Source organism: Pecten maximus, chromosome 8 (genome assembly GCF_902652985.1).
Source record: "Pecten maximus chromosome 8, xPecMax1.1, whole genome shotgun sequence".
NCBI classification, from domain to species: domain Eukaryota; kingdom Metazoa; phylum Mollusca; class Bivalvia; order Pectinida; family Pectinidae; genus Pecten; species Pecten maximus.
In genome coordinates this window covers 8,164,478-8,185,220 of record NC_047022.1, presented here as the reverse complement: position 1 = coordinate 8,185,220, position 20,743 = coordinate 8,164,478, and the positions used below count along the sequence as shown (strand labels likewise).

Here is a 20,743-nt window from a genome sequence, read left to right as displayed (position 1 = left end):
GACAGACGTTGGTATTCCTTTGTCCCGATATGGTAATCGCGGAACTTCAATTCTTTAAGTATGTATTGAACCAGTTTATTCTTCTCGTAACTTGTCACTGCCTTGTGGTATGACTCTGCCAGGTTGGCATTTAGTGAAACCGGTTAATGTAACATGGAAGCCGCGACACGGCCTACAACATCTATCGGACATTGTGGAATATGGACCCGTCAATGCGTGAGTGTACATTTGGTGATTATGTGATAATGTACTGAACTGCAAGTTAATTCCTACTCTGAGATGTTGAAATGAAGCAACTTTGCGTTTTTGGTTATTGTTGTCGTGATGCTAAATGCGTTTATGTTTTGATTCTGTACCGCCTATGAGCGCCCGGGTAGGTTGCACGAATTATTATAGTTGATTGTTTGTTTTAGGTTGAAACACAATAAAGGTTTACAACCTGACGGGAATTGTTTATCATCGTCTGTTAAGCACAATACGAAGTATATTCGCTATTATCTATCATTGCCTAGCTCCCATATATCCAGCTCACATTAACATTAGATAGCAATCTTACCAAGATGGTTTGGTTTGGTTTATTTGGTTTAACGTCCTATTGGTTTGGTTTGGTTTATTTAGTTTAACGTCCTATCAACATCTAAGGTCATTTAAGAACGGCCTCCCGCGCGTGCGACATGCATGCGTGTGGTTAGTGCCTTATGTGAAAAAATCCGAATGAAGTGCACATAGCTGACAAATGTTCCAACAGGGCCCGCTTGGTCAGGTGTCTAATTCATATTGGGAGACCAATACTGCTCTCCCATATTGTCGAATTATTACGACCTACATGGAATGGTATCCACTTTTGATCTTGCATAAGTATCCGTCTCATTGTATACCCTTCTCGTTACATTGTACTTTTTTGTATATGCAAGTGATAAAATACGATATAAATAATCAACTGTTAAAAAACAAAAAGTATTAAAACTAATGGATATTACTCCTCAGATATAATCAGGATATTAAGAGATAGGGGTATTTGAACAATCCTGACAAGTAAATAATGCAATTAATCTTAAAAACAGAGGGGTATACAGGAAACTCCCAAAAATAATAACTGGGTCAAACGTTTCGATGCGAATTCCCACAATGAAAAGGGTCGTTGGTCAACACAAAATGGGCCTTCCAAAAAGAAATGTTAAAACGACTGGAATCGACAAAACCCCAGGAGAAGAATTGATTAGTCGTTTGTTTCAACGGCGTTAGGTAGCATGCTTACGAAGCTAGTGATTACATGTCAGTCTACTCGTCATTGGTATCTTCGTTTCTTAGATCTGTCCTCTCCCTGACCAGAAGTGGCCTCTCCAGAGTAGGTTAAGTCCAAATGATGTCCGTTTGGCCAGGTTTCCAGAGCAGTAGGTCCCCATTTTCATTATTGGGAAACAAGTACCAAATTCTTAGTGGTTTTCATGCTCAAAAGCGATACTAAATATGTTACATTATACTCCTGTTTTTACTCTTTTACCTGACGCAATCGCCAAGACGAGATTGACCTTCATTTGTATATTCGTTTCTTGGATATGTCCTCTCCCTGACCAGAAGTGGCCTCTCCAGAATAGGAAAAGTCCAAATGATGTCCGTTTGGCCAGGTTTCCAGAGCACTAGGTCTCCATTTTCATTATTGGGAAGAAAGTACCAAATTCTTACTGGTTTTCGTGCTCAAAAGCGATACTAAATATGTTTTAAAAAACAGGAGTATAATGTATGTATACATATGTTATTGTATTATGTACAGACTATTTTACCTAACGCAATCGCCGAGACGAGGTTGACCTTCATTTGTAGATTCGTTTGGCCAGGTTTCAAGAGCACAAGGTCCCCAGTTTCATAATTGGGAAGCAAGTACCAAATTCTTACTGGTTTTCGTGCTCAAAAGCGATACTAAATATGTTACATTATACTCCTGTTTTTACTCTTTTACCTGACGCAATCGCCAAGACGAGATTGACCTTCATTTGTATATTCGTTTCTTGGATATGTCCTCTCCCTGACCAGAAGTGGCCTCTCCAGAATAGGAAAAGTCCAAATGATGTCCGTTTGGCCAGGTTTCCAGAGCACTAGGTCTCCATTTTCATTATTGGGAAAAAAGTACCAAATTCTTACTGGTTTTCGTGCTCAAAAGCGATACTAAATATGTTTAAAAAACAGGAGTATAATGTATGTATACATATATTATTGTATTATGTACCGACTCTTTTACCTGACGCAATCGCCAAGACGAGATTGACCTTCATTTGTATATTGGTTTCTTGGATAGGTCCTCTCCCTGACCAGAAGTGGCCTCTCCAGAGTAGGATAAGTCAACATGATGTCCGTTTGGCCAGGTTTCCGGAGCACTAGGTCCCCATTTTTACTATTTGGAAACAAGTACCAAATTCTTAGTGGTTTTCATGCTCAAAAGCGATACTAAATATGTTTAAAAAAAAGGAGTATAATGTATGTATACATATGTTATTGTATTATGTACAGACTATTTTACCTAACGCAATCGCCGAGGTTGACTTAAAGTTCGGCCGATCACAAGGAGACTTAACATGAACATACCGCAGCTTCCCAAAACACAGGTACGTACTCACCACACGCATTCATCGTCCTTAAATGACCTTAGCTGTTAATAGGACGTTAAACAAAATATACCAAACCTAAACAAAACCAAAGACGATATTATTGGAGACGGTCGATCATTTACACTTCGATCCTTCATTGATAATTGCGAATCTCAGAAGCCACGGATCTACCTTCTCACTTAAATCCGGGTACAGTAAGTAATTAGATCAATACTTAAATTAGTCACCGAGGTTAAATCATCAAAGATCTCGGTGACCAAGCGTGTCGCGAGGAACCTCCGCGATCGGGACACTGAGGATGCGATAGATAGCTGTGTAATATGTAATTATGTTATAAAATGTAACTTGTTCACCTGATGGGAGAACTGAATCACTCTGCGAGACGAGATGGGCGAGTAGGTTTAGTTTGGTTTATTTTTTGTTTAATGTCCTATTAATAGCTAAGGTCATTTAAGGACGGCCTCCAGTTCGTGCGACATGCATGCATGTGGTGAGTACGTATGTGTGTTTTGGGAGGCTGCGGTATGTTCGTGATCAGTCTTCTTATGATAGGCCGGAACTTTTTGCCGATGTATTGCCCTCAAAACATCCTAAGCAGTTTGACTTTCTTAAGGACGATTGTGATGACAAGGCTAGCGGTCGCCTAAGTGCAATTCTGCGGTTTGAATTCGTCATTGGATTAGTGGTGGCAGATCATATCATCAGCAGTACCGTGTCTGAAGAATTATTTCCAGGCACCGAAGTGTTATCTACTGCAGGCTTTGAAAGAGAGCAAAGTGTTTTTTCCAGATGTCCCGCAACGAAAGCGCGGATTATATGGTCTTGGACGCGCTTTATGATGTAGCAGTTACCATTGCTGGGGAGAAGGGACTGGAATACAGCGTCGATCGCGCTAATCAAGTCTTTATTGGAAGGTCACACTGTCCCTTGCCTTCCTGGATCACCTGGTAACAGAGCTAGAAACAGGACTAGTTGACAGTGAGGGGAAGTTCGATGGTGAAGCCCTTCTTCCTCCTAAAAATCTTTAAATCAATATATGATGCCAACACGTGCGATGCCGATCTGACCGGTCCGGACACTTTACATTTTTATTTTTTTTAATGAATAAAGTGTGTTGGTTATCAATATATATATATATATATTCTGATTTACAAAAAAAACCTGAATCTTCGTCCCCTTGACCCCCGCTTCAGAAGCATACACTACAACAACAGATCTGCTACGCCACTAGTAAGTAGTTCGGTTATTGTGTGCTACAATTATACGTTCTTTCATTGGCTGATTTGGTGCATCACACACCCGGAACACCTTTTCCGCTTCATCGAAAAAAGCCTCTGTATTCCACTGACAGTGGTCATGTTTTTAAGTTAGTCACTACAGGAATATTTGTGAAATTAAACTAATGACATTTCATATATGACTGCGTTGAATGTCATTTCATAACAAATATTCCCGTTTTAAAAACTGTCCGATAAACCCCTAAGAAAACTTTACCTTCAGACACTGGAAGGGTTATATCGATTGTGGACCTTACACAGTGCCGTCAGAGTGAATACTATGTCGATCCGAAAAGCTGCTCAGCCCATCCAGGTGCCAAAGTCAACATAAGGGGTAGAAGAAAGGATGACAGAGAAAATCATCGTTGCTTGAAAGATGGGTTTCGGTATAACACGGGTGCATCTCTGTTTTAAGATGGCTCGGCTTGCGACCGCCTTAAAACTTCAGACGCCGTTCAGAAATGGTGTACCTGGAAAAGGCTGGTTGAAGGGCTTCAGGAAACGCCATCCGTAGATATCTAAGGTCACCGACACCACTGAACAATGTCTGGGCTCGGATGTTAAATATTGAGGTGACGAAAAATTACTTTGAAGATTTAGGAAAAACGTTAACTAGTCTCGGTCTGCAAAACAAACAAAAATAAACGTTACGCTGACCCACAAGCCATGCGTTTCATTGGCGATGTCAGTGCCTCTGTGACTATTAATGTTGGCGGGTTTGTATATTCTTTTTCAACTTCTGTCGGTACTGGAAAATATGAACAACCCATTACCTGTTTAAAAGGTTTAAAAATTAATATAGATTATGAAATGATATTGTATCAAGATTGTCATAGATTTTCAAGATTTCTGGTCTGTGCTTGTTTATTATTCTGTTTTTGTAATTTTGATTATGATGTAACGTCGATCGGGGTATTATCGGACGCGGCCAATTATCGGACAAGCCAATCAAAACCGTTATACAGTTGGTAGCAAACTTAACTTGGTACCAAGTGCACTTCGTAGTGCACACGTAGTGAACAACGTAGTGCACTAGACTAAACATCGTAGTGCACTTGAGTTCACTACGATGTTAACTCCAGTGCACTACAATGTTAACTCCAGTGCACTAGGATTAAACCTTCTGACTCAGTACTAATTTAGACTTGCTGACAGAGAGATTTCTTATTTAGACTTAAATATCATATAATATAATATATTCTGTCAAAATGTCAGTCTTAACGTATAAAGGCCAGAGGAATTCAATCCATGCCAAATGCAGGAAATGTGTATTTTTAATACTATGCTAAAACAATATGAAATATTTAAGTTCCATCTTCAAGACGTTCTAGTGGTTTGATTTTATATTTATTTCATGTTTGTAAATGATGTATTAATGAAACCTGACTACAGGTACATTCATCTTTGCAATTATTAACTTACATATTATGAGAGGATACCTATAGTTAGATAAGGTATCGGTATAATGCCTGCTATAAATGGACCCCCTTGGAGTTAATTAGGGAAACCGGCCTGATCAGGTGTGACCCACACCAAACAGGGCAATTAATATGTTACGGGTATGAATGGCAGTGGTCTAGGGGCCCCAAGGGCACTGGACTGATATCGGTCTCTTGCAATTAAGATTTTATTAGGATTTAGTGGCACTATATAATTCATTGTGTGTGAAAGTATGTAGCTTCCCCTCAACTTATGTTAATTATTTGTTTTATATTGAATAAGCAAACACATTTATATATTTTCCTGAAAGCTTCACATACAATGTTATAATTATCCCCCGCGAAAAGCGTTTGCGGGGGATATTAAAGTGGGGTCCGTCCGTGCGTCGGTCCGTGTGTCCGTCCGAGATTCTTTTCCGGGCTATAACTCCATAGCCGTTCAACGCAGCTCCTTGAAACTTTCTGTATATATCAGACTAGTGCCCTTGTTGTGCCTTTTGTTATTGCGGGCCTTCCATTTTCGGTATTTTTTCTGTCACCATGGAAACTTAGTCAAAATTACCAAATTACTGTTTCCGGGCTATAACTCAAGAACCGTTCGACGCAGCTCCTTGAAAATTACTGTATATATCAGACTAGTGTCCTTGTTGTGCCTTTTGCTATTGCGGACCTTCCATTTTCTGTATTTTTTCTGTCACCATGGAAACTTAATCAAACATACCAAATTACTGTTTCCTTTTGTTTCCGGGCTATAACTCCAAAACTTTTCAACGCAGCTCCTTGAAACTTTCTGAATATATCAGACTAGTTGTGCCTTTTGCTATTGCGGACCTTCCATTTTCGGTATTTTTTTTATGTCACCATGGAAACTTAATCAAAAATACCAAATTACTGTTTCCTTAATAACTCTTACTTTGAACTTGATATATACATGTATTTGGGTTTTCATACCAACTGCGGAGCGCGGGGGATAATGCCAAGCTTTGCGGCTCCTTGTTATAGTTATATCCATGATATATAAATGATTAATTGATTAGGGAGTATACCTATAATTATGTATACATATTAAGTAATCGCCATTGAAAGCCATTAATTACTTGTTTGATATTAGATAAACAAACAAATTAATTTATTTTCCTGAAAGCTTCACATACAATGTTATAATTATAGTTATATTCATGAAATATAAATTATTAATTGATTAAGGAGTACCTAATTAAATATATATAAGTAATCTCCATTGAAAGCCATGTTTGTTATAAAATGAGAAATCATTTTAGATTTCATCCATATACATAGCCATACTGCATTTTGATTGAAACTGAAAATTCAGTGAAAACAAAAACAATTTTGTTTACTGCAGATACAGAATATGAAACAATTGACCAAGCACTGTTTACTATTGTATACTGTTCACAGAACTATTAAGTTGAGTCGCGTTACATAATTATGAAAACAGTTCAAACTGAGGAACAAGTTAATCTCCCTGTGGCTTCTCGGTTGTACCTATGTCGGTCATTTCTGGACGTTTTGTCAATGAGTGTGGACCATTTTGTCCTGAAATATAATGACTGCCAGACAACAATCTATGATTTGTAAGTATATAAACTTATGGATTCATATACTTTGATAATTATGTCAACATATCTTTTAAAAGATAATTAAAACTGATGTAGTACGTATACTATATCAAAGACATAAATATACCAAATAGTATTATAAATATCTGACTACTATAGTATATATACGAAAGACTAATTCATTAATTAGATATTGGTTTGAATCAGTGATACTGAATGCTATTCGTTATATTTAATCAGTGAATGATTGGTCAGAGGCGTACACCCACTGCCCTAAGGCATACAATAGGATACGAGAAAAGAAAAAAGTTTCCATATGACAATTTAACTCAGCATTTACCTGTTGGTCACTCAGGTGTGACCACGGCTGGTCAAGGTGTGAAATAGAGAAACAATAACCAGACCAGATATATAGGTATCACAGTGTACAACCAAACAACAGATCTAGTAGAAGACCAATCAAATCTGATAATCATTTAAATAAATAATTAAATTTGATTTTATTATTAAGTCTATTACTTGTGGAATTACAAAAAAATACATTTAATATACAGTACTTAACATATATGCAATGTCTTTGTACTCAGCAGTTTATTATCTACATGTACTTTTGTTTGCGCGGATCTTATGGCATAATCAAGTCTTTTCACTTTATTAGGTTTTCTAATAGTTTGGCAGTACTGTGTGGACTTCGATTTCCATCCTAAATGTTTACGAGCTCTCAGCTCAGTCAAACAGATATACCAAAAACCGAATGGAGTTTCTTGACCAAATCTGCACCTGTCAACTCCTTATTCTCTTTCAGGGACATGTCAATATAATCCATACGGTCAGCTGATAACTTTCTAGGTAACATCTTTTTCTGGCAGGGTTTCTCCAAAACACCAGTAGATTTGTACAGTTTTACTTGCTTTTGCACAGTGTTGTAGCTGACTGAAATAGTGTCATTATGTAACAGTTCTCAATCCTTGATCATGAAATGATGCAATCCTTTGTCTTAAGTAAGATGTAAGTCTTCTTATATTGGGAGCCATATGTGCATGTATTGCTCAAATGAAAACTATCCTCTATCTATAGATGCATGCAGACATTTGGTCTAGCATGACTGTAACTATAATGTTTGACACTTGGATTTGACCCATACTCTAATACACACAGCTTGGTGACACTTATCAAAACGACAGGTAAACTCACAAATTTGTGTTTTAAAAATGGATTTTAAAAACATTTATAATTTTATCTCGAAAGTCTTATTATACAATTATATAAACTTGCAAACCAGTATTTTTATTTCTCAATAATAATCAATAATTTTAACGGGGAAACTCATTTATACACTTATTAGGTACATACGATAAAAATTAGATTGGGGACTGATTATATATAATTACATGAGTGTTTAGGGGAGGGGTAGCCATGTATGACTAGTATAGTACCTGTACAGGTAAACCCTTAATTAAGCTTAATGCCCTTTGGCCATGCCCAGAACAGCTGGACTCCTTGTGCCAGATTCCTCGGCTGTGTTCTCACACCTTTCAACAAAATAACAATCATAATCCCATTTTGTGTGATTTACCTGGTCTGGAAAGACTATATACCTGACGGTATACACACTATAACATTTATGTTGCATGTAAAATATATGTTTCAATGAAGGCAGAATCAATATTGCTTGATGTTGATCGATTTAATTTTAATTTCAATAACTGGTATTTTCCATGCTTCCTTAATTATAATTAATCTTAATTTAGTGTAAATGAATGAATGTAATGGGTGGAATTAATGTAATATGAAACCTGTATTTTGTCAGTTTTTGTGTATATTCTATTTACCAATACGTGACATGTATTATACTTATATACATGTTATAAACATATCTGAACTAAAAGTAAAATGTACACACCATCATGAACACACACAATATACATGGACTAGTCCCTGTATATACATTTTAGGTCATCTGACCCGAAGGGTCTCATTCCGGAATCTCCAGAGATTTCCCCTATCATCAGGTGACCCCTCGGCCTCAGTGCAGTGGACCAAGTGCTTAATAGCAGTGTAAGTAATTTGCTGGAGAAGGCAAAGGAGGCGGTCTCTACAACGAGAAAAAGAAGGTCATCATATGTGCAAGAGCATTGACGGAAGATGAATGGTTACAGCAGGCGGAGGAGCAGGAGAGAAAGAAGAAGAAAGAGGAAGTCTATAAGGAAAACAGGAAAGTTGTCAGAGGAAAGAAAAAAGAGAACGAAGAGAGAAAAAGAAAGGCAGGAGAGCGAAAGAAGAAAACAGCAAGCAAGAAAAAGAGAAGAAATGACGTCACCTTAGAGCGAGATGATGACGCGGAGTGCACTCATTATGGTGGAAGCTTCCTTGAGGATGACCGGGAGGGGTTGGACAGGTTGTGGGTCAGTTGCGACCACTGCAAGGCATGGTTTGGTTTGGTTTGGTTTATTTTGTTTAACGTCCTATTAACAGCTAAGGTCATTTAAGGACGGCCTCCCGTGCGTGCGACATGCATGCATGTGGTGAGTGCGTATGTTTGTTTTGGGAGGCTGCGGTATGTTCGTGTCAAGTCTCCTTGTAATAGGCCGGAACTTTTGCCGATTTATAGTGCTACCTCACTGAAGCATACTGCCGAAGACACCCAGCAGCACACCTCACCCGGTCACATTATACTGACAACGGGCGAACCAGTCGTCCCACTCCTAATATGCTGAGCGCTAAGCAAGGAGTAGCAACTACCATTTTTAAAGACTCTGGTATGTCTCGGCTAGGGGACAGGGCCCAAAGCCCTCCTCACAGGGGCGAACGCTCAACCAAAGGCCAAAAGTGAGGCATTGTCAAGGGAGACATTAGGAAGAAGAAAGTTGTTCAGAAAGAAGAGAAAAGATAAGATCCCAAATTCAGTCGCCTCTTACGATCATGCAATGGGGGCAGCAGGTACAATTCTTGCGCCCTACCTGCAGGGCAGCTGCAAGGCATGGATGCGTGGGGCCGATTGTCTTCCTCTAGGTTTCACCGTAAAGGAGGGCGAGGCATTCTTGTGTCCTACATGCAAGCCATGAATCTTGCTACATATCTTTGTACCCTAGCCGAAAAACAATAATTAAGGCAATAATTTACCATTTCATGTTCAAATAAAAATTCATCATGCGCCCTACCTGCAGGGCAGCTGCAAGGCATGGATGCGTGGGGCCGATTGTCTTCCTCTAGGTTTCACCGTAAAGGAGGGCGAGGCATTCTTGTGTCCTACATGCAAGCCATGAATCTTGCTACATATCTTTGTACCCTAGCCGAAAAACAATAATTAAGGCAATAATTTACCATTTCATGTTCAAATAAAAATTCATCAAAGATGAATACATTCTAATTGATACTTTGTAAATGTTACAACAATGTGACAGCGATAGTTAATATATATTTTTGAGCGTAGTAAGATGATCATTTTTTGTACAAGGCGGCATGATATTTGTCACTCACTATCTCAAGTATTTTGGTCACCTAGATATTGGAACAGACAATTAAGTTATTTAATATGGACATTGATATTAACTTTACACAATGTACAATTTTCACTTTCACTTTTCTCCGCAATCCAAATAAGTGTCTACATTTTCTTAAATAATTATTTCATCAAAAAATAAAACTATCACAACTAAATAATATCCAAGTATAAATTTAAAGGTTGAATTTTTTAACTCGGCCTTAATGAAGTTATTTTAATCAGCTGTTAATCTCTACTTATGCAAAGATAAAAGCGACTGTCATAATTGAAAACCTTGACGATTTTGTCATTATTAGACCACAGATGCAAAAACAATATCATTATTCTCATTTGTTTACGTTTTTGTAGATCTATATCACTATGAAGACAGTAAAGACAATGTCTGTTTATGCGGTGGAAATGCACCATTATGGCTCCCGCTCACTTACTGTTAATGAGATATATGCGGTGAATCTAGACAAGTACAACAAGTATGACTTAAATGCCTCATCTATTAAAACGAACGGCAGGACAGCTGGGTACCTTAGACGTCAAGATGCAAAAGTTTTGGCCTCCATAATAAGAGCTGGTTATGTAGACGATTCTGTTGGTGTGCGGCTCAAACCTAAAATTAGAAACCGCAAGCTAGGACCCGAGAAGCGGTGTAATTTAGAATTCCGATGCCACGAGTCTGATGCCTCTGTGATCATGGATCAGCTCCGTCAGTCACATCTGCACGCTTTTCTGGAGTGAACCTCGTGTTTTGCACCGGAAGTGATGACGCTGAGGGAGGGCTCAAGTAAAACCATTATTTTGAATATTGTTTTTTATTTAACTGAAATTTATTGTACATCAATATGATTCAATGCTGCTCTAAATATAATATATTCAATTTCGTGATGATATCTTGAACTGAAAATGTCCGAAAAGATATTTTTTTAAAGTAATTTTTTGTCCGATAATTGGCTAAGCTGTCCGATAATACCCATTGTAAAGGTCAAGGTCGTTTACGGTATTTGTATGAAAATACTCCGACATCAACACAATAGACCATTTGCATAAGCCGCCATTGTAATTCAGGGGCGATAATCCGAATCGCGGAAGTCACGTGACACCCGACATTCCACCGCGTATCCAATGTAAACAAATCTTGTCGGCAAATTGAATCATGATAAAATGTCGATATCACAATTTACTTCACTGAAAGTACCAGAGATAAAGAATGATCCATCAAGGAGAGGTATATCTGTAACTGCTATTTTAAGGAATAAGCTTGTAAACCTGTGCCAAGCAGTACAAACACTCGATCTACCGGTCGACCCAGACTGTCTATCGTGTAAAGATGACACTACGGTTTTGTTAGATAAAATCCGATCTGCTGGTTGTCCTTTCGACAATCCATTAACAGCACCTGGTTATTCTACAATTTTTTCAGATATACCTGATTTTTCTCTGTACGATCTATTCAATTACCTTGTCAACAGCAAAGCACATTATGAAAAAAAGAAACTCAAAGCATACAAATCTTGTGAAGATTACAGACTCTTTATTGACGGTCACACAGAGGAGCTTTTGTTCAATGAGCTGAAGTCACATCCTGTTTGTTTATTTAAAGCTAAATGTAAACCAACACAGAGAGAAACAACATACCTAAACAAGAAGTATTATGATCTCTGGATTATGATTGATAAGACACATAGTGAGGTCAAGACAGCATACTGTACATGCACAGGAGAGTAAGCTAATGTCAACCACTTTCAGTCTTATAAAATAAAACAATGAACTTTGATCTCAGGCCTTCTCTCACCTTATTTCAAATTTCTCCTTATCCCTTTTTTTGACTTTTAAAAAATTATTTCCTTTTTACTATATTCAGTTTCAGAAATTAAAAAAGTCTGAGGCTTGCTCTCTTATTTTTCAAAGTTGATCATATTTCAAACAAAAAAAAAATCTTTTTTTCTTCCAAAATTTTTTCTCAAGTATCCTGTGTTGTCAAAATACAATACATTAAATATAAGCCCTAATTATCAATTAACATTTATTGCAACGTAAAAACCTTTTATACAGTAGAATCTATACGTATATTTAATACAAATAAATTCATAACATACTGAATGAAAATTTAAATGCCATTTAAAGAAACATTACGAATAAAGCTTTAAGAACAAGTATAATTAACCGAAACTGACATCTATATAATTTCCAAAAGTGTTAACTTGCATATACAAAGATCAATTCAATATTCCTCCAATGTTACATGTTTACAGGGCAGATGGTGCATGTTGCCATGTTTTTTGCTGCATTGTACGAGTTAGAAAACTTTGAGTAGAAATCTGCTGTAACTGATGGTGAAAACACTTGGGCAAAAAGGCCTCACCTGCACGATAATCCTGTACCAGTTAAAAAGCTGAAAGTAGTGAAGGCCAAGTAAGTTTGATTCAACAAAAAATCATATCCCAGAACTCATATATATACATGTGGAAATCTGCCAATTCCTAGACTACACACAGGAAAAGAACCACCTTCATTGGATGTCTGGAAAACTGATAAAAATAATATCAATAAATTTTGAAAGTATCATTCTTTTATGTTACATTGTACATGCTGGATCAATTCTGAATGACTTTGTGGTGCAATAATTTACCCTAGTATTTCTCAGGATACACTTGGTAAGTAGTTTTGTTTGATTATTTCTTTCTGATAAATATATTTCTGAGATTACAGTAGGCATAGTATCAAATGTATACAAAACTTGTATCAAATATTTTCTCCTTATATGATAGATACAGCAGTCTGAAACATAATGATGACATCCCGTCAACTACTTCATATGACCCACGAATCCGCAGTCAGAGGAATACGATTACTCAGGATCAGATAAAATCCTTTGCACTATCCCTGAAGGAGGTACATGATATAATTTTTAAACAAGAGGCCCAGGGGCCTTAACGGTCATCTGACTCTAAATTAAAACCCTTATATTATTGTAGTATGCATTCTCTGTAGCAAGTATATAGTGGCACTGTTGGCCATGGTGGCCATCTTGGATTTCTGACCGGCCCGATAAATAATAACACTTGGTCTGGACCATCTAAGGATAATTTCTGGTAAGTTAGAGCTGAATCCCACCAGTGGAATTTGAGAAGTTTGAAATAGGTGTTGTTCAGGAAAACCATGATTGCGCAATCATGTTACAAAATGGCCGCCATTGCTGCCATGTCAAAGTTTTTACGAGGCCGAAAAATTAACAACACTTTGTTGGCCCTCCTTCCTTAACATCCTCACCAATTTCCAGCTCAATGGCACCAGTGGAACTGGAGAAGAAGTTTAAAATGTGTTTTTTAAGATGGCGGATATGGCGGCCATCTTGGATTTCAGACCAATCTCTTTCCGTACCGTTGTCGTATACAGACGACAGAAAAACGTGCTTCCTGGTCCCCGTTGTCGTATACAGACGACAGGAAAATGTGACGTCTCATCCCCGTTGTCGTATACACACGACAAGGGATGTTATGTTATCTAATTTATGATTAGCTGGCTGTAGCAGACGACAGATGAATTATCCAATAAATTTACACAAAAAAATGAATCCCTCGGTTCATAACAAAGATTTTGATAGGCGAAAAGTACACAATTTTCGTCATGTGACCCAATTTGTTCGAATTTCCCGGGAAATGTTATGGAATGTCATCACCAATGTAAACAACATGGCGGCGAGTGCATTGACTGTGAATGCTGATACTGAATCAGACGATGAAGAAGGGGCTGGGACCCAAGAATTAGACAACAATATCGGTGGATCCGATCTGGAATTGTCTGAGCTGGACTCTGAGAGTGATGATGACATTCCACTCGCCGATATCATCCCGCTAGCGGGCCTCGTAGACCGCGGAGGTGGAGATGCTGGACACGCCCACAACGATCGCCGCTGGACAGCTGATCTGAAACCTATACGTGTGAAGGATTTCGAGGATATAGCTGGCCCTACTACCGCACTGGATGCTGAGAAGAAAGAGCTGGATTTCTTTCACCTGATTTTCCCTGAATCCTTGTACGACAAGCTAGCCCAGCAGACCAACACCTATGCTGCTAAGCGGATCCGGGAAAAGGCAGACAGCTCGTGGCAGGCAACTTCGCCCACCGAGATCAAGACCTTCTTGGGGATTGTGATTTTTATGTCACTGCTGGACCTGCCAACTGCAAAGATGTACTGGTCATCTGATTGGATGTTTCAAACATCTTTGCCTACCATAATGACCAGACTCAGGTAAATCAAATTACTTGTATTTAATTTACAAAATGTACAGTACAAATGTAGACTCTACATGTATGACAGTATTTTGTTTTAGTGATGAGCAATATAAACTTCATTGGAGCCCTAATGGTTGAAATTGTGACCATATTTCTTTTCAAGTTAATCATTTAGTTATGTAACTTATGTGGTAAATAGCCTATCCTACTTGAAGTGGAAACAACTTGTAATTATTTCTTGACTAGGATGTTTACAAACAAACATCTAAAATGTTAAAGCAAAGTTATAAAATTCTTATTCAAATTTTAACTTAATTTTGTGAATTTAATCAGTTATAAAAGTAAAATCTATAGGCCTATATGCTGGGTACAGATTTAAATGTGGAAAATGACCAAGTATTTAACACTTGCTGTAATAATTTTTTCAAACAAGATGACAAATGGTGAATTTATCAATTTATAGTATATATTTTGTAGTTTCTTTTATTCTTTTGTTTTTAAACCAATACATTTCTAAGGTTTGTCCTACAGTTTCGGGTGTCTTGACTTGTAGATTTGAGAAACTCGCACAGTATTTTCATCTGAATGACTCCACGACAAATCCCCCCAAAGGCAGCGACGGTCACGACAAGCTCCATCATGTCAGGCCAGTCTTAGATACCATCCAAGGCACTATAGCATCCCAGTACACGTTACACCAGGACTGTGCTATAGATGAGGCTATGATTGCATACAAGGGGAGGCTTAGTTTTAAGCAGTATATGCCAGCCAAGCCGGTTAAGTTTGGGATCAAGGTGTGGGAGCGGGCGGATTCCACCAATGGCTATGTCAACAAACTCCAGATTTACACCGGAAGAGCAGGTATGTTTATTCAGCATGATGTTCCATGTTGCTCCAGTCCAATAGATATGCCTCTGTTGCATCCATCATAAATAAAACTCCACTTCACTATATTTTGTAATTGTTTAATGACTTAAATCTTAATTATTCAGGAATAAAACATATTGACATATATTGTCTTATACATTGACTCAAGATCATCATGCAAATTAATTTGATAGTCTTATTATTTTACCAAAATTATATAACACTGAACATTGTCAGTTATAACATAATACCTAGATACATTGTACAGTACAAGTACCATGGTGGTCGGGTGGCTCAGTGGTAACACACTGGCCTTTCACCTATGCGGCCGGGGTTCGATTCCAAGATCAGACGTGAAAAGGTATGGGGTCACCTGCCCGACCACGTGGGTTTTCCCCGGGTACTCCGGTTTCCTCCAACAGTAAGACCCCTCGCGCGCTTCCATCTGGGCCAACAATAGTGATTAATATCAGTTATTAACTTGTTTCGCAATTGTTGTAAAATAAATAAAGTTTATATTATATTATACATGTACCAATAAAGGCATTTTACCAACCATTTTCAGGAAATGAACAAGGCAAGAGAGAAGTTGGACTTGCTGCTCGAGTTGTGACCGACCTGACCAGAGACATTGTTGGTAGCAGTCGCCACGTATATGTTGACAATTTCTTCTCCAGTCCCCAGCTGTTTTCTGACTTGCTAAAGGATGGTCTCTATGCATGTGGAACATGTCGAATCAATAGAAAGGGGTTCCCGTCTGGTATCAGTAAGGAGAATGTTAAAAAAAAGGGAGACTTCACAATGCTGCAATCAGGTAATTATAAAGTGCCAGGAATATTCAGATTGGTTTCAACTTATTGCTTATTCAATTTGTGTTTGCTCGGATAATAAATACTATTATGTCTGTAAAGTAACTTGTGAAAATGTAGCAAATTAGTACCTACAATTTAAATACATTATACAGTACTGGGATATATTATCAATATAACTTTATTTAATACAATATCCCTCAGGTTACTGTATTGTGCAAGTTGCATTCATATCATAAACCATACTGTAATCTATTTGAAATTATTCTTGAATAACTTGATTCAAATATATGTACTGCTATATAAATGTAGCGGCAATTTATGTCGGCTGCGTCCATTATAATTGTAACTAATACATTGGTTTATCACTTCATAGTAAAATAATTATTGATAATCTGCTGATGAAGCTAATATACCTCTATTATATAAGTTACATGATGTATGTTGTGTTTACAGGAAACCTGGTGGCCAGTGTCTGGTTTGACAACAAGCCAGTGACATTTCTGTCGACAAATGCAGACCCTACTACACTACATGAGGTGCGTCGCAAAAATAAAGATGGTAGTGAGAGAGTTCAACTGGCCCCTTCTGTTGTGAAAATGTACGGCGACAATATGAATGCTGTGGATAGAGCTGATCAACTCCGTATGCAGTACACCTGTGCCAGAAAGTGCTACAAATGGTGGAAGTATGTTTTCTTCTTCTTGCTTGATACAGCCCTTGTGAATTCTTTCATTCTTATGAAGGAGTCTCCAAGTCACCAGAGGAAAACCAGAACTGGCAGAGTGAAGCATCTTACCCAGCTGGAATTCAGAGAAAGGCTATGTAAACAGTTAATTGGTGATACACGTTCTGTCAGAAAACGACGACGTGTGATACAGCATGATGTGGCAGGTCTTTCCTATTCTCATATGCCAGTTAAGGTAAAGGTGAACAGGTGTCGCCAGTGTGGAAAGGTGAAAATCAGGAAGGAATCGAGTTTTGGATGCCGACAATGTGGGGTAAACCTGTGCGTTTTGTGCTTTGAACCATTTCACAAGGATTTAGTCCCTGTCACACAGGAAGAGTAGACACCAAGACCTGTACTTACATATATATCATATATAATTGAGATTGTTTGTAAATTTATTTTGAAATGTTGGAAATCTGTCACATTCATGATTTTCAATATCAATGACAATATCCAGTATTTATAACTTGTACAGTATTTGAACTGTACTGTAGTTGAATATTTTCATGTTACAGTGGAGACCGCTTATTATGATATTCTATTTTCCAAAGAAAAATATTATAATAAACAGGATATTATAATAACCGAGCAAGCAATTATATACCACTTGAACCAGAAGTTAGGCCAATTTTCATTGTTAAATGTACTTTGAGGTCAATAAGTATAAGGATTTATATCATCACATGTATACAGAGTCATTTTCAATTTTATAAAGTTAACTCTAGATTTAAGTATTTTTTAGAGAATTTTTTCTCCGAAAAATCATATTAAAATAGAGTTTTGCAACATATTAAAATAATTAAACGGAGCGACAAGATTTTTCTTAATTAAAATTTTAATTGATTTAGAAAAATTGTGCAGATTAGATTTAAAGCCATATTGCTACATTCATGTGATAAGGTGCACACAATAATCCGGTTCATTTTTGAATATTTGCATTGTTTATTTGTTATGTTATTCTTGGATTGTTTATTTGTGGTATTCATCAAATGATACTAACAAAAACATGTTGAATATAAAAGCTTGTTCTGTTATTCCATGGCTTTGTCATTTTTTTGTAATCATAGACTTAGTTAACATACATATTGGTGTATGTTGTAATGATTTACATCATATCAACAGCTTTGATTTGATGATATAAATTATGACTTCCAGTTTCGAGTTCCAAGAAGAAAGTAAAATTAAATTTTCTGGAGGAAAATCTTCTGAAGCATGCTAGGAGTTGCTACCATACTTAGTAATATGACCAGTTTACATTTGTACCAGGTTTCTTTTCAGAAATTGGCGTACACCTTGGTAGAAATTGAACTCGCAGTCTTGGGTGTCATGCGAATACAAATTTTCTGCAAAAATGAACTTTGAAATGATTTTCCAAGATATTGCACTAACCAATAAGTGCAAACATAAAATATAACTATAAGTGACAAAGTGAAACTTCAAAATAAAACTACTGGAACTTTGAAACTGCTAAAAATGTCTGATGTAGACATTTGTTTGTCAAAATGTCTTATGTCTGGTGCTGGGGTCAGAGGAAACTTGGGGTATTTCCCCAAAGTCACTATTACATCTCACTTTCTCAATGTAATGTCTTCCTATAAACCAGAAATCGTAGTTCCAGACATTAAAATAATCACATGTATATTTCATTGTGTAGACTGTAATCCGAGTTTCCTCTGACACCTGCTGTATACCAGATGTTTGATGGTTTGATAAACTCATAACTTGTCTGATGTTAAATTGACATCTCTTTGTCAAAATAACTATGTGTGTTGCTTGGACCAGAGAAAACTCTCATTATAAACATGAATGGATGATGTCGGCATTACTATGATGTAGTATTATAAACGAGATCTGACAAATACTTTGGTATTTTTATTGTCGTCAATAATGTGATGTTTTCCTCACATCCATTAAAATTAAAAACAAAAATTAATTCACTGGGTAATGTATATAGGGTCATTCAAAAAGTTTCGTTGAAGGACTAATAATTGATGATCCTTGTTTCTCTCGATTCCTGCTGGGACACTCGTGCTCTGACAGGAATCGAACCTGTGTCTATCTCAATGCAAATTATGACAAAGGGTTATCAACAGTCAATAACATCAAAATGTGAGTGACAGATCTAAGAGTCCCACGTCGTGTAGTTTGTACACATAAATATTTGCTAGGACTCGCAGAATTTATGGAAATACTAAAACTTGGCATTGTGGGACTCGTTATATTCGGCAATACAATTAATAAAATTGAAAAGGATACATAAAAAAATAAATTGTAGGTTTATCAGTGAAAACTGTATTCCTACATGTACTTTTCATGCATGTGTACCGAAAACACTTCTACTATAAATTTCTGTAACAGGAGAGGAAACACAATGACCACTTGAGACTGGCGAGCTTGGGATTTGAAAATTCCAGACAAACTTTCTAATTATTGAGTGCGACCTTTCAATGTATCGATGCATTTAATTGAACTTAAAATATACTGTTTGTTTGTGTGACAGTTTGTATACCAATACATGTACAGTATATATATATATATATACAGCACAATAACTGACAATCTGATCACACGAGTCATGAATATTACATGTAAACATCAGCTTAGTATAGAAACATTTTAAATTTCTTGAAATTGAATCTGACGTCGTGCTGCTTCATTCTTCACATTATTATATGTAATGACCTGTCTGAACAGTACTAAATACTACAAAATTATTAGTGTGTTTTTTTTAAACAATCTTAAAATAACATTTTACAGTGTTTCATCATTAAATGCATATACAACATGCTGATATGTGCTGACAACTACACGGGATATTGTGGTATAATGCTTCGAATGTTACTAAAACACGTGCTGACTACATGTGTCCAATTCAAAACCTAGTCGCTCATACGTAATTATTTTCCAGATTTAATACGCCATGACCACCAACAACTATCATATAGAATTAACACAGACACTGAAAGAAGTTGTTCACAGTAAAAAATATATGTATTAAGGAAACCAACCAGCTGTGTAACCATAAAGAATCCTACTTTCCTCCAAATGCTACAAAACGGCCGTATGTAAAAGTTTGGTGAAGACAATAGATCGTAGTTTGTTTACGAAATCATGCCGATTTTTCAGTCGTTAGAAAGCTGTCAGTCAGATATAATGCTGCGAAAATGAAGATATATATCTATTTTAACAATAGACCAACCGATATGCACAATGGTTAACGATTACCTGCATTTTACTGCAGAAGATTCACCTCATCTGAAAAACACACAAGTAATCCGCCATTTTGCACATATGTGCGGGGGTGAGCCTAGTAACGACTTCCGGTACGGAACCCGGACCGGAATTACGGTACGGAAAGAGTTAAGATGGCGGATATGGCGGCCATCTTGGATTTCAGACCAATCTAAAAGATAACAACACTTGGTCGGGATCATGTCAGGAACATTTCAGGCAAGTTTCAGCCCAACAGCACTGGTGGAACTTGAGAAGAAGTTTAAAATGTGTTTTTCAAGATGGCGGCTATGGCGGCCATCTTGGATTTCGGACCGACCCGAAAAATAACAACACTTGGTCGGGATCATATCAGAATCATTACAGGCAAGTTTCAGCTCAATAGCATTGGTGGAACTGGAGAAGAAGTTTAAAATGTGTTTTTCAAGATGGCGGCTATGGCGACCATCTTGGATTTCGGACCGACCCA

At 37.3% G+C, this 20,743-nt stretch overlaps 1 protein-coding gene across 2 annotated transcripts; it reads left to right on the top strand.

The window, feature by feature from the left end:
- The first annotated feature begins 13,776 nt into the window (after window positions 1–13,776).
- On the top strand, window positions 13,777–17,453 carry LOC117333261 (piggyBac transposable element-derived protein 4-like). 2 transcript variants are annotated; one of them, XM_033892476.1, is made up of 5 exons: window positions 13,777–14,653; window positions 15,191–15,498; window positions 16,070–16,318; window positions 16,770–17,004; window positions 17,035–17,453. In XM_033892476.1, the coding sequence occupies exons 1-5, from the start codon at window positions 13,941–13,943 to the stop codon at window positions 17,381–17,383; spliced, it is 1,854 nt and encodes a 617-aa protein (XP_033748367.1). In that variant the 5' UTR covers window positions 13,777–13,940; the 3' UTR covers window positions 17,384–17,453. The 2 variants fall into 2 exon arrangements, with proteins under 2 accessions (XP_033748367.1, XP_033748366.1); XM_033892475.1 differs by having other exon boundaries at window positions 16,770–17,453.
- Window positions 17,454–20,743: the final 3,290 nt, after the last annotated feature.

What these genes read in the sequence shown, in the direction of transcription:
- LOC117333261 (XM_033892475.1), top strand. Translation starts at nt 13,941, where the DNA reads ATGAATTATCCAATAAATTTACACAAAAAAATGAATCCCTCGGTTCAT. An exon ending in ACCATAATGACCAGACTCAG is followed by an intron (nt 14,654 to 15,190) that starts GTAAATCAAATT and finishes CTTGACTTGTAG; the next exon opens with ATTTGAGAAACTCGCACAGT. An exon ending in GATTTACACCGGAAGAGCAG is followed by an intron (nt 15,499 to 16,069) that starts GTATGTTTATTC and finishes AACCATTTTCAG; the next exon opens with GAAATGAACAAGGCAAGAGA.